Below are 24,526 nucleotides of genomic sequence, written 5' to 3'. Positions count from 1 at the left end.
CGGCCGCGTAACCGCTAACGCCGGAAACGCGAAAAAAAGTTACCCGATTCTCGCCGGGATCGAGCCCACGCCCACTGCGTGGGAGCCGGATACTCTACCACTGAGCCACGCAAGCGCTTGCTATCGGGCCGCGGAAAATACCCAAAGGCAAACGCAGGGTGAGACGACTCGAGCCTCCGCCAGTATGGTGGCGCCATCTAGGTAAGATGACTGCAAACGCAGCGTCCGCAGGCGCAGACGACGATATGCGATTCAGACGAGGCGCGCAATCAACGCGCTCCCGAGCTTCCGAGCCTCCGCCAGTATGGCGGCGCCATCTAGTTAAGGTGCCTGCAAACGCGGCGCGCCCGACATGTAAGTTGTAGTTGTAAGGCTATATCGGGCTCAGCAGACTGCTGTGGAGAGAGCATTACAAGCCGCAGCTCGCCGTCGACGCTGGGCGGACAGTTCAGATCGTTCTCATCAAAACGAGGCGAACAGACTGCCGCGAAGACCCTGTTGTGCGTGGTGCCCAAATTGGAGCTACTCTTGAGCCGCTCCACCAGCTTACGCTGTGACTGTGCTGCGTGTGCCGCGCAGGCCTGTGACTTTTTTTTAATTGTTCGTTATCGGTTATAAAAATTAGGTACCAATCATCTACATATACGCTACTATAGCGAATAAATGTCTTCGTAAATTACGCATTTTTCTGCAGATAATCATTACAGTTTTCGTGTACTGAGCAGATTTTGCTGAATACCCGCCAAAGAATGCTGACGCATTAAAAGACCGCACGAATAATGGCTCGTTCGTCTCGCTTGCCGCGCGAAGAGACTCGTCGCGGCGCCGATTACGTCGGCAAGTAGGTCTTGGTTCTGTGTTCAGCAGTGAGCCATGACAGGCCGCTTACAACTGGTGTTGGCAATCGCGTGGCCTAGTCTGCGGTTCTGTTTTTCTTCGTTTTGCAAAGATGATTAGTTAGTATAACTCATTACCTAACTTTTTAAATATTGGCTTCACCAAGAAGGTTCCTTCAGTAAGTTGAAGATCACTTCTAAAAATGGCCGACGGAAGTGTTTCAACTAAGTACCGTTGATGGAGCTTCTTGTACTTGCCTTTACTGAAAGCCCGCGAAATACAATAACAAGAGCGTGATAGCGCCAATAGTGTTAAGTGCATCTAAATATATGCCGGGTATCGCTTATGGTACACAAAAAAAGATATAAAGACAAACAAAGAAATAAGTAAGAAACGGGAAATGTACGTATTATCCAACAACTCCTCTTCCTTCGGCGACAAGACAGAAGCCTGGCTTGCGCACGTGACCATAAATTTAATGCGAAAGTCAGCAATTTGTCTTGTCCTTTTTTTTTCGTGCACGTGTTTCTATTGCGCTATTTAAACGCAGTGAATTCGCTGTTTCCTTACCTAGCACGGCAGTGCCTTAGCCAGACCACCAACTGGTTGCTGTATTTCAATATATGCGTAGAACTGCCTGACATCATCGACAAAAAGAAGCCCGGCGGCGTAGCGCCTCACGACGAGAGCGCCACCTCGCGGCCTGAGACGCATAAAGTACCAACGATGTGGCCGTCTCAGCCACCTTCACCTGAGCCGGGGCTGCCACCGTCGGAGCGAGATGAGGTGACGACGAAGCATCGAGCTACGCTGTCACAAACCGCTGCTTTCACCACGCCAAGAACAACGACGACAACAAAGTTTACCAGAGGTAAGCAGCCACATTCGGGGACGCGACCTATTTTTGCCATTTCTGTGCAGTGGCAGCACGGAATAGAGAACAAACATTAGGCTTAGGGTAAATTGAACATTCTGCTGACCTATATACAGGGTCCTGAATATTTCGCTGCGCCTGTTCGAAAAAAAAAAGATTTTGCGCTCACCGCTGGACTGTTCTTGCTCAAATTTTGCAGAACGAACGCGTTTTGGGGTCTGCTTCGTTTAATATAACGCTTATAACAGTTAATTGCCTGTATTTAACGAAAAAATCAAAGCCCCTTTCTTAGTGAAAGATGGTTGAATGCGAAGCTTTCTCCCATGCAAACTGAATCAAAGTCAGTCGAAAGCTAACGACCACGCAACGAACCCAAGAAATGCTGCGCGACCCGATGCGATGCATATGTGATTTGATTGCATTGTGTAGGATTGTATTTTTCGAACGTTGAAGTTGAATGAAGACACATTTGGTTGAGTTGCATAGCCTTTATTTTAGATCATGTAGCCATTGATCACACGCACACACTTACAATTTCACGGACGACTGCACACTTGCACAGTATTGCCTTGTGATCTCTGTGGCAAGACGGTCAGATGCTTTTCCGTTTGCGGTACACGGGTTTGGCCTTACGGGTACGATCGCGTTTGCGCTTACGTTCGTGTACGGCAGCTTCTTCTGCCGTGCGCTGCACCCGCTACTTACCCATGGTGACGGCCGGGAATGCATTGCGTGACGCGCGTAATGCAATGCAGATATATACAGTTCATCTGGGTAGCTACAGCTGTGAATGTAAACTGTAGTGTTCTACGACACGTACGTCGTGTGCCCTTGTTCAGATGCGCAGATACTTCCATTGTGTAAGTTGGCTTTCCTGCAGTGCGTTTTTGCCGCTCACTGACGCAAGAGTCTGTGTCATGCGCATCCTCTTCAGGGCGGTCGAAAGGATGACGGGAGAGGCAGTCGGCGACCTTGTGCAAGTGGCCTGACTTGTATAAAACACCAAATGAATATTCTTGGAGCCGTAGGGCCCATATGCCCTATCGTCCAGTGGGGTCTTTCAGTGACGAGAGCCAACAAAAGGCGTGGTGATCGGTAAACACGGGAAATGTACGGCCGTAAGAGGAGGGCCGGAATATGGCTACTGCCCAAACTAACGCCCAGGCACTCCCGTTCAGTAACTGAAAAAAAAAAACACCGCCCAAGTACTCCGTACAGATGGTTAACCAGCGAAGCTGAAACGTGCGGCCCCGGTGCTTAGTAGTGGGTTAATCCCGACGCTGTATTGAAGCGTGTCTCAATTAATGGTTACATGTTTGTGTTTCTAGTGGAATGCAAGCGCCAATGGCGGGCGGATGCTGCTAACCATGACACCGAGCTATTCTAGTACACTGTAACCGAGCTAACTCGAGATATCGAACGCATGCAACAACGGCGAGTCGACAAGGCGGCGTTATGGGCAAAGCAGCGTCAACGTGGCAATGGCGGGAACGCGTTCGCCGGGGCCAACGCCCGCTTCCGGCGGGAGTTTCTCGAGCGGCACTTTGGCTTCGGCTGCGACGAAACGTCCACGATGAAATCGCGAAGTGGAACGCAAGCGCCAATGGCGGGCGGATGCTGCTAACCACGACGCCGAGCTAACTCGAGATATCGAACGCATGCCACAACGGCGAGCCGAGGAGACGGCGTTGCGGGCAGAGCAGCGTCAAAGTGGCAATGGCGGGAGCGCGTTCGCTAACGACGTCACTAACGGCGCTGCCAATGGCGCGCGCGTTTGGGTGCCACGTAGAGAACGACCTAACTGACGGCGCAGCCAATGGAAACGTTTAGCGAAACATAGGACGAGCAGTTTTTCGTTTTGCCTAGAATTTTCACAGCTTTCGCTGTGAAAATTCCTCTCGCCGGGTGACAGGAGGCTGCGGGTGTATGCAATTCCGCGTTCTGCGTTACGTTGCCATTGAACGAGTACAGCCCCAATTCCATGGCCACTGGCATCCGTGTGAAGTTCAGTGGCTGCAGATGGATCATAATGAGCCAACAATGGGGGAGCCGTTAACAAGCGTACAAGGGCGGCGAAGGCTTTGGTTTGAGCAAAGCCCCATGTGAAAGTAGCGTCCTCCTTAAGTAAGTCGGTAAGTGGGCGGGAGGTTTAGGCGATATTCTTGACGAAACGACGGAAATACGAGCACAGTCCTACAAAGCTTCTTACGTCTGCGGTAGAAGATGGAACAGGAAAGTTCAGTACAGCGCGAACCTTGTCAGGATCGGGTTGAACGCCAGCAGCACTGACGAAATGGCCAAGAACAGTAATTTAACGGCGTTCCAAGTGGCACACTGGAGGAGTACAACTGCAGGCCGGTGCGTCGGAAAACAGCAAGAATGGCCGACAGACGCGTGAGATGACTCGCGAAAGTTGGTGAAAAGACTATCACATCATCTAGATAACACAGACATGTGGACCATTTATAGCCGCGAAGTAAGGAGTCCACCATTCTTTCTAAGGTTGCCGGGACATTACAAAGGCCGAACGGCATAACCTTGAATTGGCAGGGGCCTTCAGGTGTTACGAAGGCAGTTTTCTCATGGTCCATGTCATCTACTGAGATTTCCCAGTGGCCTGATCGAAGGTCTATGGATGAGAATTAGATGGCTCCGTGCAAGCACTCCAAAGCGTCAATACGCGGCAAGGAGCATACGTCCTTAGGCGTGATATTGTTGAGGTGCCGGTAATCGACACAAAAGCGCCAACGGCCTTCCTTCTTCTTGACAAGGACAATAAGGCACGCCCACGGACTGCTAGATGGCTTGATAACGCCCTTAGTCAACATCTTATCGATTTCTGTGTAGGATCACTTGGCGTTTAGCATGTGAAACACGGTACGGCCTGCGGCGTATCGGATTGGCATCTCCGGTGTAAATACGATGAGTGACCAACCAGTATCTGGGCTAAGGGCGGCCGTCAAGGTAAAAAATGTCGCGGCAAGTTTCCAAGACACGGCGGAGGTCAGCAGCTTATGTAGGAAGAAGGTCAGGCATTAACATATTTCTAAGTTCGCCTGTGAGAGTGGATGAATCGGAGGTTCTTGTAGAGGAGGACGGAATTTGGGCGTCAAGATCCAATATCTCGCAATCGTTCACAGGCGCGATGTCACCAAAATACATGCTTCTGGGAACAATTTCAGTCGAGCAGGTAAAATTAAGGAGAGGGTCCGAAGTCTGATTGTCTGTAACAGGGAGCACGGTACGGGGAACGGCCGAGTTCCTTTCAAGCAGTATGTCAGCGGTGGGACATAGCACATAGACGCCGTCTGGAACAGATGGGAACTACATTAGATTGACGTTACGTTGTGGCTTGAGGCAGCAGGCGGATGTCTTCGGGAGAGCATAACCGTGGTTGTGTGACTGGTGGACTATAGCAGCCGTGGGGCAGTTCAAGCTGAAGGACACTAGACGCGCAGCCAAAGAGGGCTGCAATGGGACGACAAGACGTCTAAGCCGAGTATAACGTCATAGGGGCATTGTTCCATAACAGCAAACAACACAGTGGTTGCCCGCGATGCCAATGCAAGCAGTGCACATACCAAGCATGGTAGGCGTTCCTCCGTCGGCGGCGCAGAGGGTGCGTGATGCAGCGGGTGTGAGAACTTTGTTCAGGCGTCGGCGCAACTGGGCACTCATCACGGATATGTGCGCGCCAGTGTCGATGAGTGCTGTCACACTACCATAATCGACTACAACGTCCATCAAGTTATGTTTGGTTGCCAAAGTGATCAGAGGGTTTTGCGTTCCAGTCGTCAATGCAGTGTCACCTCCGGGAGCTGCATCGCTTAGTTTTCCGGAGACGGGCTTCGGGGCTGCATCGCGGACGGTGCGCGACGAGCCTGCTGCGATACGGACGATGGTCGATGAGGTGGTGGCGAACGAGACTGGTGACGTCGGAATGAGGACGAGGGACTGTTCCAAGGGGCACGAACGTCATTGTTCGGCTCTTGCGGTTCAAATGGAGGCTGGTAACGACGCTGGCTCTATTCGGGGTGACAATAACTGGTGAATAGTGGTCGCAGAGGGTGGTCGGAGGATTGTTACATTGGCGAGCAACGTGACCGATACACCGGCAGGCGAAACAGATTGGCTGATCGTTTGCGGTTTGCCACTCGGCTAGATTTCAGTAGCGTGCAGGATACCGCTGACCAGTCGATGGACAAAAGGCATGAGACAACTGTGAAGAGGCAACGGCACATACACAATGGACTCATAGATTAACGAGTTCTTCGCGGACTATTGCCTGCACAAATGGTACTGTAGGCATGTTCTTAGACTCACTGGGGCGGGGAAGAAAGGCTGCAGGAGCCATGGCTTCACGTTCTCGCCGCGCTATCTGCTTCAGGTCGTTTGCTAATGATGGTTGTTGCATTCCGAGCCTGTCGTCACAAGAGGATGTCGCAGCTGTGGCTCCAAATGCATATTTATGTAAAAACGTTGCGAGGCGAGAAGGTGGGTAAGATTTCCGACGCTGCTCGACGAGCGTCCCATTCTGATTTCGTCGAAAACCTCCGACCCACCCCCAGAGGCACCGGCAACAGTCACCAACACAGCGCGCGTTCGGTGCGACGCGGGCAAAACACCGACGGCGTCGACAACAGTTCTGTGCGTTGGTGGTGCTGCTGCATGTCCAAGTTTATACAGCTGATAAAACTACTATCCTTACTCCGTACAGCTCTCTACTAATTTGCTATCGCAATTGGGGCTTCGCCTTTCGGGTGAAACTGCGACAAATTTTTACATAAAGAAGGTAGAGAGCAGCGCTTCGCAAACGAAGGCGCTTATTAGACGAATTTCCAACAAATACAGGGTCATGAAAGAAGCCGACACGAGAGGCCTCGCGCAGGCCTTCGTCATAAGCCGAATAGTATACTCCCTACCCTACACACATATCGACAAGCGGGAAGAAGAGCAAATAAACAGGCTCGTCCGCCAGGGTCGCAAATCAGCCCTAAACCTACCAGTAAGCACCGCTACAAACAAGTTAACCCCACAAAGCCCAATGTATAATTTTTGATACGCTGATTTTGGCACCGAAAACTCTGATTTAAGCACTGGAAACATTATGCAGGGCTGATACAGGTTTTTTTATATACCGGAGGGTGTTCTCAGTTGTGGATAGTTCTGCAAATCAATTACTAAGCAATTAATTACCGTAGTAATTAATGTGTACACAATTATTGTTTCATTGTTTTCTTTGTACTAATATACCCCCAAAACCGTAAATAAATGTGAATAAGCTGATTTAATTTTCTTTGATGTGGAACGGCATTCGGGCTTTGTGGGGTTAAACTTACAACGGATACACAATGCCGTAGCAGAGCTCAAAGAAGCGCAGCTCACTTCGCAAAGGGGGAGGTTATCTAAGGGAGAGCTATTCTATAAGCAGGGTAGGTTCGATTACAAGGTTTGGCAAAGAAAGAGGCGATAGACTCGTACCTAAGAGCATCTCGAAAATTCATGAAAATCAAAACAATCCCGCAAAACAATCATGCCAACCATCGCAAAGAGAGAAGAGCAGCGAGAGGCAAGGCACTACTCAAACACTACGGAGATGAAAAAAGCCGCGGCTTACACGGACGCAGCAGAACACCTTGATAGAGATGCCTTTTCGGTCGGCATAGTCGACCACGAGGGCACACCCATTTGCGCAGCCACAGTCCCCGTAAGGAGATCGAAGGACGCAGAAACTGTCGCAATTACTTTAGCGATCGCGTCCACGCAGGCTAAAATTGTTTTAGCGACTCAAGAACTTCTATCAGAAATTTAGCAAGAGAGAATGAATTTACTGAGAAAGGCAGAGAGGTTGGCCTGAGCTAGCATGCTTTGGCCTGCTACTCTGCACAGGAGAAAAAGGAAAGGGGCCAAAAAAGAGGGATGAAAGATGATGATGAGGACAAGGAGAAGGGATGCATATGCACCCTAACACAGTGGTTTCCTTAGTATTGCGTCTAGTCCGGTGACCTTTCAAGTAGTCCAGAGCAGCCCTTGTAACTATTGATGCTACTGTACGGTCACACAGTGCGGACAAAGTATTACTTTCGGACAACGTTCGCCTGCCAATACCTGCTAACTTCGAAGCCAGCGTCTTCTGCTGTGAAGCGTCGAGAGGGCAGTCGCAAAACAGATGTTGGAGAGTCTCAGACACTTGGCAGCGTTCACAGTTCAGGTTGTTCGTATGGCCAATCAGATGTGCATAGCGTCGAGTGAAGGCGACGCCCAGGCGAATCCGGTAAAGCATGCTTGCTTGGCGTCGTTTGACTTTAGCTGGGAGGCGAAAAGTCCTGCCACAGTCTATTTCCCGCAGGCGCCTGTACCGATGGTCTGGTTGAGCCCAGTAATGTGCTGCGCAATCTCGCATGAGCGTAGTCAGCAAAGAGTTTACATCGCTTCGCGAGTAAGGAATCTTCACTTCGACGGCTCTAGGAATAGCGGTTCTTGCTTCCGCATCAGCTTGCTTGTTGCCGGCCAAGCCGCAGTGACCAGGTACCCATTGGAAGGTAATTGAGGGACCGTTCCTCTGAGCAAGATCAAATATTTGTTGGATGTCTAAGAAATTTCGCAAAAGGGAGAATATGTTCTACTGCATACCGAATCATCAAAAGACGGAGCAGAACCAGACCGCTCAGCCAGATTGAAATCATATGGGTGCCTGCGCCCGCCTCCCATCCGGGAAACGAGGCCGTACACAACTACGTCCGAGGAATTATCGGCCGCGCACTGGGCGACACGGACATAAGATCGGCGAAGGACCGCATAGTCACATACCACGAGATTACTATGCACTATAGAAACCATAGGCTGCATTAACCCAACGCCGGACAAAACTCTCGACAGACAGGAACATGTAACATGAACCCAACTCCAAACAAACACTGTTGCGGATCGAGGTGGCGTTTGGGCCAGGAATCCACCAAGCCCATTGATATCCGGTAGTAGGAATGAAGGAAAAATGGTTTAATTTATATTATGTACACTGACTCCTGATACGGAAGCTTAATGAGGAGCTTAATAAACGTCTGAGTTCACATCAGGACACGTCAGAACGACCCTCACTGCTCCACAGGTCTACGCCTTTAATACTGTCGTCTTCCCTGGGATACTGGACTGGGGAGTCTGATGACGGTAGGTCCACCAATCACAATTGTTGAATCGGTTGCAAGATCTCTCCCAGGTTGACGCACCGTTCGGCTGGGCCCGCCTCCTATGTCACACCCCCACGCCCTCATTCTTTAGTATGCGTGGTCACCCGGGGAAACTGAGTTCGAAGCAGCTCCCATGGTGTTGGTCGACGATGGCCCCTTTCATCAATTAGCCGACTCTGCGTGAGGGCCCTCTTGTCAGGATCAGGATTAGGGTGATCTCCACGGTAATTACCCTATCCGTCGATGGCGGTTGTTGTTGTTGACTCGACGCGAGCTTCTTTGTTGACGCGTCACAGTCTATGACACGCCCGGTCGCTGTCGGTGCGCGCGCTCATGAACGGACCACCTCGTGGGAAACGTCCAAGAAATGGCGCTTGTCCAGGTTGAGACATAACAACACAGTACCCAACCCACATAAATGGTCAATCATATACCCAGATGTACACTATCCTACATGCCAGCCTTGCTCTCATCCAGAAGCAGATATTCCACATATATTATACGAATGCCCCGAGTACCCAGGTCCGAAGGCTGCGGTGACCAGCTCGGACCCTCACATCTAAAAGAGGGCCGTACTGCGCGCTTTGCAGGTCGCAAGACGCCACCTCACGGAGCTTCAATGCCAGGACAAAACCAGTCCTTAAGGAAACGAAGGGCTGAAGATGTCTGCGCAACCCCTGTTACTCTTCTAACAATTACGCCGAAATAAATTTTTTTCATTCATTATTGCCGAAGCCTCGACGTGCAGAGGGTATGGGGTCAACTGCCCAGCATCACGGACAGTCAGTCTGCTGTGCGAGCATCTGAGGTGCTTTCCTGAGGCCGGTGGTTGCTAGAGCGTGCGCAGCCAAATGTCCAATGCGGTCTCGAACTGCTTCGGATTAGACGACACAGTCGTGGCTACGCATTTTCTGACGTCACACAGTCCGTGCCGCACAGGCGGTTCCTGTAAGTGGGAGGGGCTTTAATAGGCAGCTATTTCAAATCGAAAGAAACGCTGTGAGGTATATAAGTATGTAACGAAATATTTGTATCCGACTCTCCCAGTGCCAGAATGCAGTGGAATGAAATGCAGCTACTCGAAGTATACGAAGAAAGGAACTGAGGTTCCGGTTTGTCCATATTCTTAGAACTAGCGATTAACGGTCACAGTTTGCCACATTTAACGACCAGACGTACACGACACACCACCGTAATAATTCACGAACACCTTACTTTGACCTGACTGATGCCTTCAAGCTTTTTTTTTCCCACACCCGCCATGGTGGCTTAGAGACTATGACGTTGCGTTGCTAAGCACGAGGGTATCAAATTCCGGCGTCGGCTGCTGCATTTCCGTGAAGTCGAAATGCGAAAATGATCACGTACCGTGCATTGGGTACACGTTATTAAACAACCCCAGGTGGTCAAAATTATTCTGGAGTCCCCCACCATGGCATGCCTTATAATCACATCACCGTTTCTCTTCGCAAAATTGCAGCATTTATTTGAATGTTTTCCCACGTACAATACATTTCTGGATATGCTTAGCGCGAACATTTTCTTAAAAGTTACTGTTGATATTTGTAATAACTGTTTTTCTATAATACCCAACTTGCTCGGAAATTGAGTCAGCAGCATTTCATGAATAAAACATATAAATAATAATGACGCCATTTATAACGTTCTCTTTCAGTGCTGCCCACTCAATCGGATCCCTTTCCTGACTACCAGCTCCTCTGCACCGTGAGCAGCAAGTTCACCTCACAGAGCGCTTATCCAACTGAAGGCTTGTGTGACTTCGTCTTCTACGAGTCTCTGTACAGTGGTCAGAAAAACAGGCTCGGCGGCCCCTACGACGATGGATTCAACCACTTCTTGGAGGGATGGGAGAACACGGAACTCGGAGTCTCGTTCTCCCCCGAGTAAGCACATGGTCCCGTACTTGGAAGCGGACGTCGGCATATTGTTAGCAGTCGCGATATCACAGCCTTTAAAAGAGATGGCGCAATCGTCTAGGAGTGCTCAAGGCATGGCCATTCAGCCAGCGTGGCAATGGGTGTCTACCAAATCTCTGCGTAGAGAGCTACTTTGCCGTCTTCTCCAGACAGCTGCCACGTCAAGCCCTGTTGCCATCCTGATGTAGGCGGCACAGACTGCTTCAAGAAGACGGCATCTGAGTGCGCAGTGAGGCAGGGCTACTTTCTTGCATAGCGAGCAAAGCGCACAGCGGAGTGCTGTTAGGAGAAGCCGCTGAATGGAGTCGAGTCTGTCCAGTTCGATTAACAAGACTTGCCATTGTGTGGAAGTCCAGTGGGCGTAGCTGGTGTTGTGTGAAGCAGGGAGCATGAGTGAGGTTTGTGCTAGAGAGAAAAACGCGTACTCAGAATAGCGATATGCCCAAGTCGGTGCTGTCTGATATGTCGTTTGCGTTGACGCAGATTAAGGAGTACTTGTCTTGCACTTAAAGTAGTGTAGTGACTAGGTGGCGCCATTCATTATTGGGACAGCAAGTATGTGGATACTCCAGGCGGATTTCTGCCGTCGTCGTGATGTTCAGTTGAAGTCCGTGGGCGATATAACATCGTCGCCGCGTGCCGTACGTATGCTGTATGTGCAAGTGAAAGCGTGCGAGGGTGCGCTAACGATGGCGTCTCAGTCTCGCGCGCGCAAGGAATGAAAGCGGCAAGGAAGCGCGCTGTCTACCGTCGCGCGCAAGGCGTGGGCGAGTGGGGTGGCGTTCTGCTTTGGCGGTGGCTGCTTATGGCGCGGCCGCGCACGCCTTATCTTGAAAGAATCGGCGATGGGGACAGAGTGCGCCTAGCGCTCATAGCTTCGTGGGCGCTTTGTTCTCACCGATCAGTTCGCGTTGAAGCAAAACACAGAGACTTTCGGGTAAGCCCGAGCCCGTGCAGTGCTCTAATCCAGCCTTGTCGCGTTCTCTCGCTCTGTGGTGTTTGGCGTCGACGTCGTAACCAGTATCAGGACGTGAACTTATAGCAACAAACTTCTTTATCTAACAGACGTGTTTGCACATGCTATTCCCTGCTTTGTGAATCAACGCGTGGCACGCACTAGGTCGGCTGTAAATATTTCCGTGCCGCGCCCATTCGGCATCGTTAACTCTCTATCGATGGTTTGAAACGCCGCTTTCGAGACCTTCCGCTCCGCTCACGGGCATACCGCGCCATCGGACGTGAAGGAGGAGAACTATATTTTTGTTTTTAAGCAGTTTGCTTTTTACCCGCGAGGCGGCGATCTTTAAACGCGCTTCGAAGTTTCGCGATCGTCAAAGCAGAACGCAAAAATGTCCGGCTCCGAAAACGGCGCGCGCGCTTCCGGAGATCGCAGATATCGCGATTCCGCTGCATCTGCGGCTGACCTTACCGAATCAGAGGACGCTGACTTTTCGCCTGATTTTGAGCCTGAAAGCGACGACGACGCAAACCAGCCCGGAACATCGGCGGCCGCCACCCGGTACGCCCAACAGAACTGCTTGCAGTTAAATTTTTGCAGCGAAACGCCTGTTCATTGAAAATTTTAGATTTTTTTCGGAGATCGTGCCTAATAGACGGCAATACATTTTGTATATCTCATAATTTTTGTAAATTTTTTTCTTAGTAGATAAAAGCGTGTCTACAAACTTTGTTTTATCGCACAATCTTGATTTTAACAATTTATATCTTTTTTATGACATACATCTCGTTCATAAAATATTTATGCGAGAAATGTGCATTCGTTTTGCTTTTCGGTTATGTATTACATTAAATATTGAGTGCAGCAGTTCCTTCAGAAAAAAAAACGTCTGCCGTAACTTACAAAAAACACCTATTTTCCCCATGGTAGGGAGAGCTAAAGAAGCGCGTTAAGGTTGCTGGGTGCAGTTCCTGTTAGCCTGGTCTTCACTGCGGTGCTTTCATGTAAAGGGTTAGAAGTTCTCTAACGTTTCTTGAACATAGAGTATCAACCTTGTAGTTGGTGGGAAAACTAAATGTTCTTTGTTCTTTTTATTTGTAGGAACCATACTGTTTTCGAAGACGCTACGACCTCTAACTTCAGGACGAGCATCCGTAAACTGCTGTATCGTGGAGTGAGTCATTTTGGAACACTTAATTTGCATGGAGTTTACACCGAAGAACGGACCCTGAGGAAATCTCTTCGGCTTCTGCAGGTAACTGGTAAAAACTTTTTTCTTTCTTTTTAAATTGCGGTTTTCTTTGTGCCTGTGCGGAGAACTAGTATTGAGGCATGCATCTACCATGCTCGTACAAATGCGAGACGTTAGCAGATGGGATCTTTCTGCTTTCTGCAGCAACCTCGAAGTAATCAGAGATTAATAGCAGATCTTTACCGTTACAGAAAAAAAGTAACTCATCACAATTAGAATTACTTATTTCAAAATGTAATTGATTATTGATACCTATTACGACCCAACGGAAATGTCCAGGAGTTGCTAAAACATAATCGATTACTTTTAGGAAGTAGTCTGTTTGCGCCTTCTTTTATAATTGCACGAATACTGTCATTAGAACAAACAGGGCTTGCACTTTCATTGTATGCTGCAGCCTTCACACGGTGTTTATCTTCTCAAATAATTGCTTGTCAAAATTCGCGCCGCATCGGAATGCAGTACCGCTGCGAGATGCAGAGAACTGCAAGCAATGCAGGCCGCGCGACGTGACATTAAGGTGAAGAAGCAAACACTGAGCGCCGGCTGTGCCTTTATGATCTGACTCTGTCTTCCGATCTGACTCTCTCTCTCTCTATCTTACGTATATATATATATATATATATATATATATATAATTACCTTTAAAGTAAGTCAAAAAGCCGGGAAACATGGTGAACCATGGGGGCCCAAAAAATTATTTGCCTTTGCATTTATTTCTTGACATTATATAAAATCTATATATGATACACGGACAAAAGGCAGTGAGTGCCCAGAGGTCACTGATCCCGGCCAGTATCAGCAGCGCAAGACACGTCAGAAAATGCACATTTGTTGCAGACGACGTTGCTAATTAAACAAAGATTTGTACTTTAAGTCTATATACAGCACACGCGTATCGGTAGTTAAGGCAATAGTATAGTGCCTAGAATATACTTATATTCTAGGCACTGTAGCAATAGTATTGTCAATGTTATATACAACGCAGTGCAATCAACATAAATGACTGGCAATACTCGCAAGAAAAAAAGACAGCATATGCGTTCAACCTTGAAGAATAACATCCAAATTTCCAGCGAAGCTGTTCCTTTCGAAAAGTTTCAATAAAAGTTTTAGTTTCCTGAATTATATCGCATAGTTAAACAAGTTACCGAGCACTTCTTGTTGGAAATCTTGAAAAAGCCAGTAATGCATTAAACACGCATGTTGCCTCGCCATAACACTTACCATGGTGTACTCCCTACCTCCTCATCCCCCTGCTACCCTGTCAAATTTCTGTAGATTTGATATCGGATGAGTCACAGTTCCCCCAGGGCAGCGGGATAAATTCTGCTTTGTTCGTATAACACATTCATAAAGCTCCGGATCGCTTGCTTGCGTAATTTACTGCAAATATCATAATTAGTCACCCTGTCTTTGAAGTTTACTTGCATAGTGCCCACACAGCACCCTTTATTTTCGCCAAATATAAACCAAGCATCTTGTTTAGTTCACCGAGGACATCGCTGAAACCAACTAGGAACGCCTTATCACGTATGCAAAATAGGAGGGGGGGGGGGGCGATGCCTCAGTAATTATTTGCAGCGCTTATAACTAGGCCAGGAACGTAAACATTTTGTCGCACTTACCATGACCGCTCTTCCCTTTCCACGAAATATAAATTGCTTGTAACCAACAGCTATGTCGGGACACTGGGAAGCATACCTGGAAGTGGCCATATCACACGCTCTAGCACTTTAATAAGATTTCTTTTAGAAATACTGTTTCATCCAACCTCATTTACCTTCGCAAATAGAGTTTTCATAGCGTATACCACCAATTTTCGCTAGATCTTGCCTTGGTGGCATTTACAGTTCAGTCAGGGCAGTGGGCTCAATTGTTCCCCGCTCGTTAGACAGGCTCATAACACACTATAGAGTGCTTGTATACGTAATTCATTGCGAAAGTCCCAATTACCCATCTATTTTGAATTTTACATACACATCAAACGTTACCTGGTCCTCAGAGTTACGTACTATAAAGAAGCTGCTTCCTTTAATTCAGTGAGGACACCAGGCGAACAAAATATATCATGTATGAAAAAGTAAAAAGTAAAAAAAAAAAAAGCCGGCATTCCCACGCCCTGTGGGAATCGATGTTATGCGAAGCAGTGTGCGGGGAGCCTACAAGTTAACGAAACGACCATGAGTGCACCAAGACGTAAGCTGCTTTTTCATGACCTACATGACACGCATGTCATGACATTCACGTCATGAGTCCTCAGCAGTTCCTTTAGCAATCACTAGGAGACCTTAAGGCAAAAACCTTAGCCATGCTCATGACTATGACTTCAACCATTGACTTTTAGCCTTTTCCTTCACTTAGCACCACATCCGAACCCATTCCATTGGTTTCTGAGTCTTAATCTTTTTTCGCTCAGTCATCATTTTTGCTGAGTCATGCTCATGAATGACTTCTACCACCATCGTTTAGTGTTTCCTTTACTTAGTACCCACGTCACAACCCATTTCAGTGTTTCTGAGAGTTAATCTTTTTTCGCTGAGTCATTGTCATTTTTGCTGAGTCATGGCCATGACTGTCTTCTACGACCATCCTTTAGTGTTTCCTTCACTTAGTACCCACTTCAGAACTCATTTGAGTGGTTTCTGAGTGTTAATTTTTTTCGCTGAGTCATTGTCATTTTTGCGGAGTCATTCTCATCACTTTGACTTTGAGCATCATCCTTTAGTGTTGCCTTCACTTATTACCCACGTCCGAACCCATTTCCGTGGTTTTTAGTGTCAATGTTTTTTCGCTGGGTCATTGTCATTTAAGGCGACTATTTTATGGCCTACATGACACGCTTGTCATGACATTCATGTCATGACCTATCATTTATGTTCATCTTATACCCGTGCCACACGGGCAAAGTAAAGTGCACTTTGAGCGAGTGCACTTCGCGGCTAGTGTCATTCGCAGGCTGCCACACGGGAACGCTAAGTGACACTCACTGCAGAGTGCACTCGCCGGCGAGTGTGTTCGGCGAAGTCACTTCTCGGCGGCGAAGTGTGTAGCCTCGTTAGCAATGCTTAGAAGATACATAAAGTGATATTGAAAGAAGAGTCAGGAGTAATTTTTAATAACATTGTTTTAAATTGCTAATGTTACAAGATAATAAAATGTGCCACACCGCAAAAAAAAAAAAAAAACAAGAATAGCAAAAAAACTCTCGCTCTCGTGCTGTTCACGACCACGCCGGATAATGACTGCGCAGTTGTTTGGCGGATCGAGTAGTTTTGACTGTTGCTGGTCAAGTTTCCGTCGTTGCCGGCGCTTATAAAGGTGGATTGTAAATGTTGTTTCTAACAATAATAAACAGTTTTTGTGCACACATTTTTATATTCGTAAATATATGCTTTCCCGTCTGACTCCCGGTTGTCAAGGCCATCAATTTGAAAGAACACTTTTCTTTCTCGTGTAGCAGCGCACCGCCAAAGTGACACTCAGCGCGCTGAAGTGCACTCGCTCAAAGTACACTTTACTTTCCCCGTGTGGCACGGGTATAACACTGTTGTGATAGTATGCCATTTTTCGTACCTACCAAGTTAACAAAACGAGTATAAGAGCACCAAGACATAGGCAGCTGTTTCATTACCTACATGACACACATGTCATGATATTCATATCATGACCTATCATTTATGTTCTTTATACACTCTTGTCAGAGTATGCCAATTTTGGTAAATACCAAGTTAACGATACGACCATGAGAACACCAAGACGTAGGCGGCTAGTTAGATAGATAGATAGATAGATAGATAGATAGATAGATAGATAGATAGATAGATAGATAGATAGATAGATAGATAGATAGATAGATAGATAGATAGATAGATAGATAGATAGATAGATAGATAGATAGATAGATAGATAGATAGATAGATAGATAGATAGATAGATAGATAGATAGATAGATAGATAGATAGATAGATAGATAGATAGATAGATAGATAGATAGATAGATACTGTCAAAGTGGCAAATATTCGCAAAGAAATGCTTCTCATTTAAAAACTGAGGTTTCTATCATTATTAGTAACCCTTCTAAATGAGCCAGAAACGTTAAAACTTGGCAACACATTGTACTTAAAGTGCTGTCTATTCCGTCAAAGTATAAAGTATCTGAAACGCAGAGTTCTCTTGGGACATTGGAAAACCTAGCTAATAACACCAGAATGGTACTTTCGAATACTTGCTTACAGTTTTTTTTTAAAGGCTGTATTTGATAAACACGCATTTACCATCGCGCATAAACTTGGTGTATTGTTCCCCGTATGTTCGCAAAAGTTGACTTCAGTTGTAGCTGTAACTATGACAGCGCAGCCGTCTATTCTATTGAAAAAGGCGAATTTAATCCAATCATTGGTCTACATATTGTCTGCATATCTATACTGCCTGTATATCTCCATTCATATCTACTACATCTACTACATATCTATATACACCGTCTACATATCTACACTGAACATTGTCTACATATGTACAGCGTGGTCCCGTGTTCTTTCTCTTGTCCCTGTCTTTTTACTCTAGTAATCATGTCTTATTATGCTCCTTACTAACTAGCCCAACTTTCTGCCTTACCTACATAATGCCCATGTCATGCCTACAATTTTCCCCAGATATAAACAAGATGTGTGGTTTAGCTCACCGAGGACACCGGAGAAAAACTACGAATCTTGTTTGATGCACGAAGACACATGGGAAAACGAGGGTTTAGTAATTATCGGCTAACACTTGAATTTCAGCAGGAAAGTGAAAGTTTCGCAACGCATTGAGCTTAAAATTCTCCCTGTCGTCACGGAACTTCAAGTCTGCATCTCCTGCAGTTGTTTTAGGAGTCTGGGAAACATTTCGATCATGGAACACTTCAATGAGTAACTTTCTACAAAGGCTGTAATGAACCTAGACAGAATAAACATATATCGCTCGTCACTCAGAACATTGCTTCATACTTCGAATGACTAAAAACCGTTGCACACATAGTTTACAGGGATACCAGGGGGAAACGACTAAATACGGTGTATAAAGCATACAAATTTGGAGAAAGCGAGTATTCAGTAACAGTTTTTCGAGCACATAAGCAACCTACACAGTTCAAATTTTCGGTACGCGTCACCAAAAAGCGGCTTTCATTTCTTCAAAATATAAAATATCTGCTGCTCTTGCTCTTGCCGGGAAACGAGTATTAGTGTAGCTCTTATTTAGAAACGGCCTGAACACGAAATCGAAAATATCAGAAGGGACACATGCCTTTTGAAAAGCTTCAGTTCAGTGTTCTATTGGAATTGAAATGGCTCTACACGTTCGACCAAGGTCATTTTCACGAAAATATCTACGATAAGTCGTGATTACACAATGATATTTGACAGTTAGACTTGTAAGTCGTTTAATTAGATTTCTGATGTTCATAGCATACTGAGACTGCAATGTCTATCTGCAATGTCTGCAATGTCTATGAGACTATCTCTGGACGGAGATTCAACAGTTCCAGCATTTCATAATCCAACTATTTCATGCCGTAAGAGGCACACCAATCGTTGGGCGTGGCTTATTATAATACTTCATCCGGACCTCTCCATTCCCTCGCCCGCAGGTTAAATATAGCAAGCCGCTTGCGTTTTCAAATACGCTTAGGCGGTCCCAAAAAACTGGGCATGGTGCAAGTAACGCAAGCGACAATTTGATAGGGCGGGAACTGTCCAGTGCCAGGCCTTCTCCGCAATGCGAGAGCGTGTATGGCGAATCCCGCGCGTCGCCCGCTACAGCGCGTCACGAGGAGACACAAAAGCCAATCCTCGCTGCCCAAGCAGGGGATACGTATTAAAGAAAAGCGTTACTTACGTGGCCACTCTATTAAGAAAATTTAACTTCAGCTGTAGTTTTGTTGGTCTTTCCGGCTTGGAAACGAAAGTGCCCGCTTTCAGAAGTGAAGGGGGGGGGGGGGGGGGGGCAAATGGCATACTTTGCCCCCTCCCCCCCCCCCTCTACTTTTGACAGTGCTGTTCTGCGGTAGATACGCCTATGTGCACGCACTGCGAACTATACAACTATACACAAATTCCGCTATTATGCTTGAGCAATCTCTCTTAACGAAACGCAAGAATGTTACCATCTTTTTACTCCAAGCACATAAACAAACGAGGGAACATATATTCCACTTTCACAAAACGGGAAAGTGGCCGCGTGCAAATATCTGCAACAGTGTTTCTTGAGAAACGCCTGTGATCCTCTACTTGAACGTAGGGCTTTGTGAGGCATGGCAGCAGTGTGGCAGAAATGCTTGAGGCGCACAGTGGTTTGCAATCCTCTGAGGTGCTGACCCAGCAATACCGTCAATCACATGTGGCAAGAAAAGGATAAAAAGGTGCAGATCTTGGAGTCTGTATATGTTAAGCGAAATTTTTGTGAAGCGGTTAATGAAATGCTGAAATTTGTTCATCTTATTCCGGCGTCTTCGGCGTAAAGGAAACGGGTTCGCACGCACGTGCCTTAATTAACGCACCCGTGCTACGAAATGTGACGCTCACCTCCTCGGAAAAAAAAAAAGCTAATTGGCGTTGACCGGATAGAAGTACACGTGCGATTGTGGCCTAAACCGCGCTGTGGTGATGGGGGACCGAGGTTGGGAACCACCATCGGGCACGGGATTCAATGTTTCTGGCGAGCCATTGGGCTAGACAGCAGCAGCACTGAGTATCCACGGTCGGGAAAATACGGGAGGGTTCGCAAACTCAGCTTCGATTTAGTAACAGCGTATAACATGAAGCACGCGCTTGGACACACGAATGCGACAGATTGACACTCAACTTCTGTACCTCGGCACAATGTAAATATGTCGGAAATTCAATGTACGTTAAATAGTCCTGGAAAGTTTCCTCCACGTAGGGTGTTATGTTTTAACGACTACAATTGCTCTGCAATTCTCGCGGGAAGAGAGCTTTACTTTTTTTTTATGCCGACCTAATTTCTGTTGAGAATTGGCGCGGCAAAATACAAAAAAAAAAGGAAGCGCGTGCTGCCTAAACTCGCAATTATTAGCATCAAGAACAGTTCGCTACATTTGTTACGCGTGATAACACGCCGCATTTCGAAGCCCGCAGTGCCACTGTAGGCTGAATTGTCGGTGCGATAACACTAAACTTGTGTTCGAGACGCCGTCCAATAAAAGACACAATAACTTCTTAATGGGCCCCACTATTCTATTCCCCAGGAAATTTTTTACTTAGTCACGGTTCTAACGGCCGATCTGAGCAAAGGATATACCGTCATTGGAATTCTCTGTGAGATGGATGAACCTTGCTCGACGCTCGCAGAATATTTCAGGCAAGTGCAGTGTTAACATACATTGTTTACGCGACTATGCAACACTACGTCAGCGTTTTTCAGCTAGTCACTGCTTTTCAGTTTATTCATTATTTCTGTGCACAGTCAATACTTGCCCTTCGAGATCTGCGCCGTAATTTCGGAGGCCACGGTAAACTTATGACCGTCGCCGCCGTCATCACTGAAAGGAGCCGCGACTGAACCGTCTTTCACGTTCAAACGAAGACGAACACATCTCCCAACAATCTCCAATTACCTCTGTCGGGCATCGTCCGACCAAATCTCATAGCATTCGCCTATCTTATCGTACGTACCACTTAATCCTCTGCCATTGTAATGGCTTTGATTTTCTAGGCTAGGCGCCGATTTGGCTATTCTATGTAGACAGGTAATTAATGGCTTTATGCATTGCGTGAACACCGCAACTCAACTTTCATGATGTGAAGGAACCAAGCCGTCAACCCGGGGGTGTCTGTGAGCCCAGAATCACGCAATGAGACACCCTCCGAGCCACAATGCACCAAACTAATTTACTGGCGGACAATTCAGTAATCAACATCGTGGCGCGTGAGATAAAAAACAAAGAAAGCACAATGCTTTACGCGTTGACAACAGTGACGTGTTTTAGGCGACAAGAGTGAAGACCTGTCACTTAAAGGGCATGAGAAATTACAATACTTAGATGCCAAGTACGCTGCTCGCGGAGAAATGCCCGCTTTCTGAGCATTTTGCGGCCAATACTTGTACTACATGAGGGCTGTCACGTAATATGTCAGGTCATAGGAATATATATTTCATAAACTGTCGAGACGAGTTCTACTAATATTAGTAAGCTTCAGTTCGGGCTGCGTTGGGGACCGCTACCACTCTCAATTACCTCTCGCCGGAGTGATCACAACCCGGGCAAGCTGTAGCATGTGGCGTGTTTCGCGTCACAGCCTTGGGGTATCGCCACCATCGAAACGACGACAGCGCACCGCCGGCGGCGGTAATTGAAGCGTCAGCTAAGCCTTTATATAGTAAGCTTCATTTGTAAAGGTTCAAACTAATACATACAAAAAAATCGCTTTTAACTTTTAAACTGTTTGACGCAAATTCAGCTTAAATGCTGGAAAGTTTTATGTCGTCACAACTTCTCAAATGGGTGACGGCAAGAGAAAGAGTGGGCCAGAGTGCGCAGTGTGGACTGTAAGACGAAGAGTCGCGACTTAATTTGCCCTTATCAAGGTTACGTCTTTACTTTCAAACCAAACTGCCGTTTGTTGAATATTGTAAACAAATAGTGTGACATCTTCAGCAACAAAAGTGGAGGAACTTTAGCGGCATACCAGCCGAAAGAACCTAGGTGTATATTTACGTGGAAGCTTTAGTACGGGAGCTTTTAAATACATAGGAACGGATAAATATTTTGTTTAGGGGAGGGGGGAGGGCAATACCTTCGTTTACTTTAAGAATATTATTGATTATTTGAAAACGAGACCGATGAATTATCAAGTTTGCAATTCCGAAACTCGGGAATAAAATTATGTCGCAATAATGGCAACTGCTGCTAATAATATATCTCAAGTGAACGAAATTGTTTTTATGAGTAACTATTCTAGAAAACCCTCCTAATAATTGTAAATATGTTACCTAAGCCTTGAATTCATCTATCACACTCACACGCCTCGTAGAAATCATGTGTGAAAACAGACATACAAACTAAAAGCAAACTAGACAGCAAACAGTTTTAACAGAGACTATCTGACGATGAGCCCATTTAGCTGTAAATATTTGTGCTACGCAATGGTTTACAGTCAAATGGAGCCCTTCATTCTTCAGGTTTACTGCAGGGATGGCGTTCTGCCTGGCAGACGTGGTGCCTTTGGTAACACATAGTGGCCTGCCCCAGTAATCATGCTGTAGTTGACTATAGCCATTGGATAGGCATGCCACATTCGGCTCCACACGTGTGAGGGGAACTGGCTACACTCTGAAGGCTAAGTCATAAATGTATGTTCGCAAATGCAGGCATTACCGAGTCATGAGCGGTAATGCACAGCTGTCTTTGATAAGGGCACCGTCACTGCATTCTACTGGTGCAAACATATGGCGCTGCAACTTGGAGGCTAACAAAAAGGCTTGAGAAGAAGTCGAGACCGCGCAAAGAGTGATAGAACGAAAAATAATAGGCGTGGCGTCAAGAGACAGGAACACAGAGTGGTGCAGATAAGCCGTCAAACGGGGTGCTAATATTCTAATGGACTATAATGGCGAATTCGGCTGGTTCCTACCGGGATCCGCCTCGAATTGCAAGAATGTGGAGCGCACTCTATAGATAGGAACCAGAGTAAGCACGCCCGAGTTGAACGCTCATCCGCTTGCCAGAACAATCTGAGGCGGGATGAGCAAACAAGTGAGCGCTTCTCTTGTAAACAACCAAGGCGCGCATGCGCTGAGGTATACCCGCCGTGCGAGCAACGGAAGCTGCAGGAGCCACGTGACCGGAACTCCTCCAGATCTATAGGTGTCGCTCTCAGTGAAAGCGCCAACGAGTGCTGCTAGCTGGAGCACGGCGGTTTGAACATCATCAACATCATCAGCCTATATTTATGTCCACTGCAGGTCGAAGGCCTTCCCCTGTGATCTCCAATTACCCCTGTCTTGCGCTAGCTGATTCTAACCTGCGCCTCCATGACCTAACTTCATCACTCCATCTAGTTTTCTGCCGTCCTCGACTGCGCTTCCCTTCTCTTTGTATCCATTCTGTAACTCTAATGGTACACCGGTTACCCATTCTACGCATTACATTGCCTGCCCAGCTCCATTTATTCCGCTTAATGTCAACTAGAATATCGGCTATCCCCGTTTGTTCTCTGATCCACACCGCTCTCTTCCAGTGTTGCCAGGTCGGACGAGGTGCCGTAGCCCAAAGCTAGAGAAATTGTAGCCCAAATGTAGCCAAACACAAATAAAGATAAAAAAATTTCGTAGCCAAATATAGCCATTTTTATTTGCAGTTTTATTTGTGTACACATTTGCACATTCGACTACGGCAATCCTTTTTTGCACAACCCGTCGGAACAAAATGTCTGTGCCGCCGTGGCGGCCGACCCTTGACCTCAACAGCGACATCAAGCTTGCATACAGAACACTTTTTGGTTGGCCCCGGAAGCTCTCAAGTTCCAGCGAATCGCTGCAGAGGGGCGAAATCACAGTGCTTTTATTTTATGGCAGATATTATTAGGCTATTATTTTTAGTTATTTACAGTAATTATTGACTACGAACCCTGCGTTAACTGTCGTGAGCGCAAAATAATGTTCAGCATCATCGACCTCTCAAGTGACCTCTGAGTTAGCCGCAGAAAAAGTTCAGCTTTCCAGCGGTCTACGACGGCGACGCGCCCACGGCTTCTTTTTTAATGAGCCAAAACCAGCCTTTCGCACGATGATATCTCGTGTTATTTCTCTCATCGTCCTTTAATGTTTTCTCGTTTATTTTCTTTTTTTTTTTCATTTAGCGTGGCCTGGGTTAGGTAGTACACTCTATATATAGTGTCCATTTACATCAACCAGGCCGCCATCTGAGGTCTCTATCACGCCAAGAACGTGTGTTAAAAAAGTGTCAGACAGCAGATGACACTCACTGTCAGAATCGGTACAAGCGAAACTGCGCAATTACTGCGCAAAACGGCACACCAGTGTAAGAAGCGAGCAGTCGTTTTTGGCGACGAGCACGTCCCGAACGTAACTCGCTCGAAATGGCGAAATGACCTACCACGAGGTCACAGAGCACTACAGATTAGCACGCCGGCAATATCCACTCCCGGATAGGTCCCTCATGTCCGCAGAGGCAGTCACGTGGCACCGCCTGCAAGCCAGGAACCACATGTCTCCCAGATGGAGATACCTCACGCAAACGGGAAATCCGTAGGACCAATTCTGAAGATTCTGCGATAAAATAGGAACTTTAAAGCATATCCTATGGGAGTGCAGCTACTCTCCGGGATATAATTTATTCGCGGACCAAGAAGCATGGGAGACCGCGCTTCATAGCAAAGACCCGGCGGCACAGGCCAACATTGTCCGTCTGGCAGCTGAAGTGGCAAGCCGCTTCGTCTACTAGCCCCTGCCCCTTGGAG

At 47.0% G+C, this 24,526-nt stretch overlaps 1 protein-coding gene across 1 annotated transcript in view; it reads left to right on the top strand.

The window, feature by feature from the left end:
• Positions 1–1,497: 1,497 nt before the first annotated feature.
• LOC125945835 (uncharacterized) overlaps positions 1,498–24,526 on the top strand; it is a 56,877-nt gene continuing 33,848 nt past the window's right edge. The window contains exons 1-3 of the mRNA XM_049668143.1: positions 1,498–1,708; positions 10,574–10,802; positions 12,895–13,048. Coding sequence (XP_049524100.1) covers positions 1,564–1,708; positions 10,574–10,802; positions 12,895–13,048 — 528 coding nt within the window. The 5' untranslated portion in view covers positions 1,498–1,563. The remainder of the gene's footprint in view (positions 1,709–10,573; positions 10,803–12,894; positions 13,049–24,526) is intronic.

This window comes from Dermacentor silvarum, chromosome 5 (assembly GCF_013339745.2).
Source record: "Dermacentor silvarum isolate Dsil-2018 chromosome 5, BIME_Dsil_1.4, whole genome shotgun sequence".
NCBI classification, from domain to species: Eukaryota; Metazoa; Arthropoda; class Arachnida; order Ixodida; family Ixodidae; genus Dermacentor; species Dermacentor silvarum.
The sequence above is the reverse complement of the archived record's forward strand: the minus strand, read 5'-3'. Positions and strand labels throughout refer to the sequence as shown.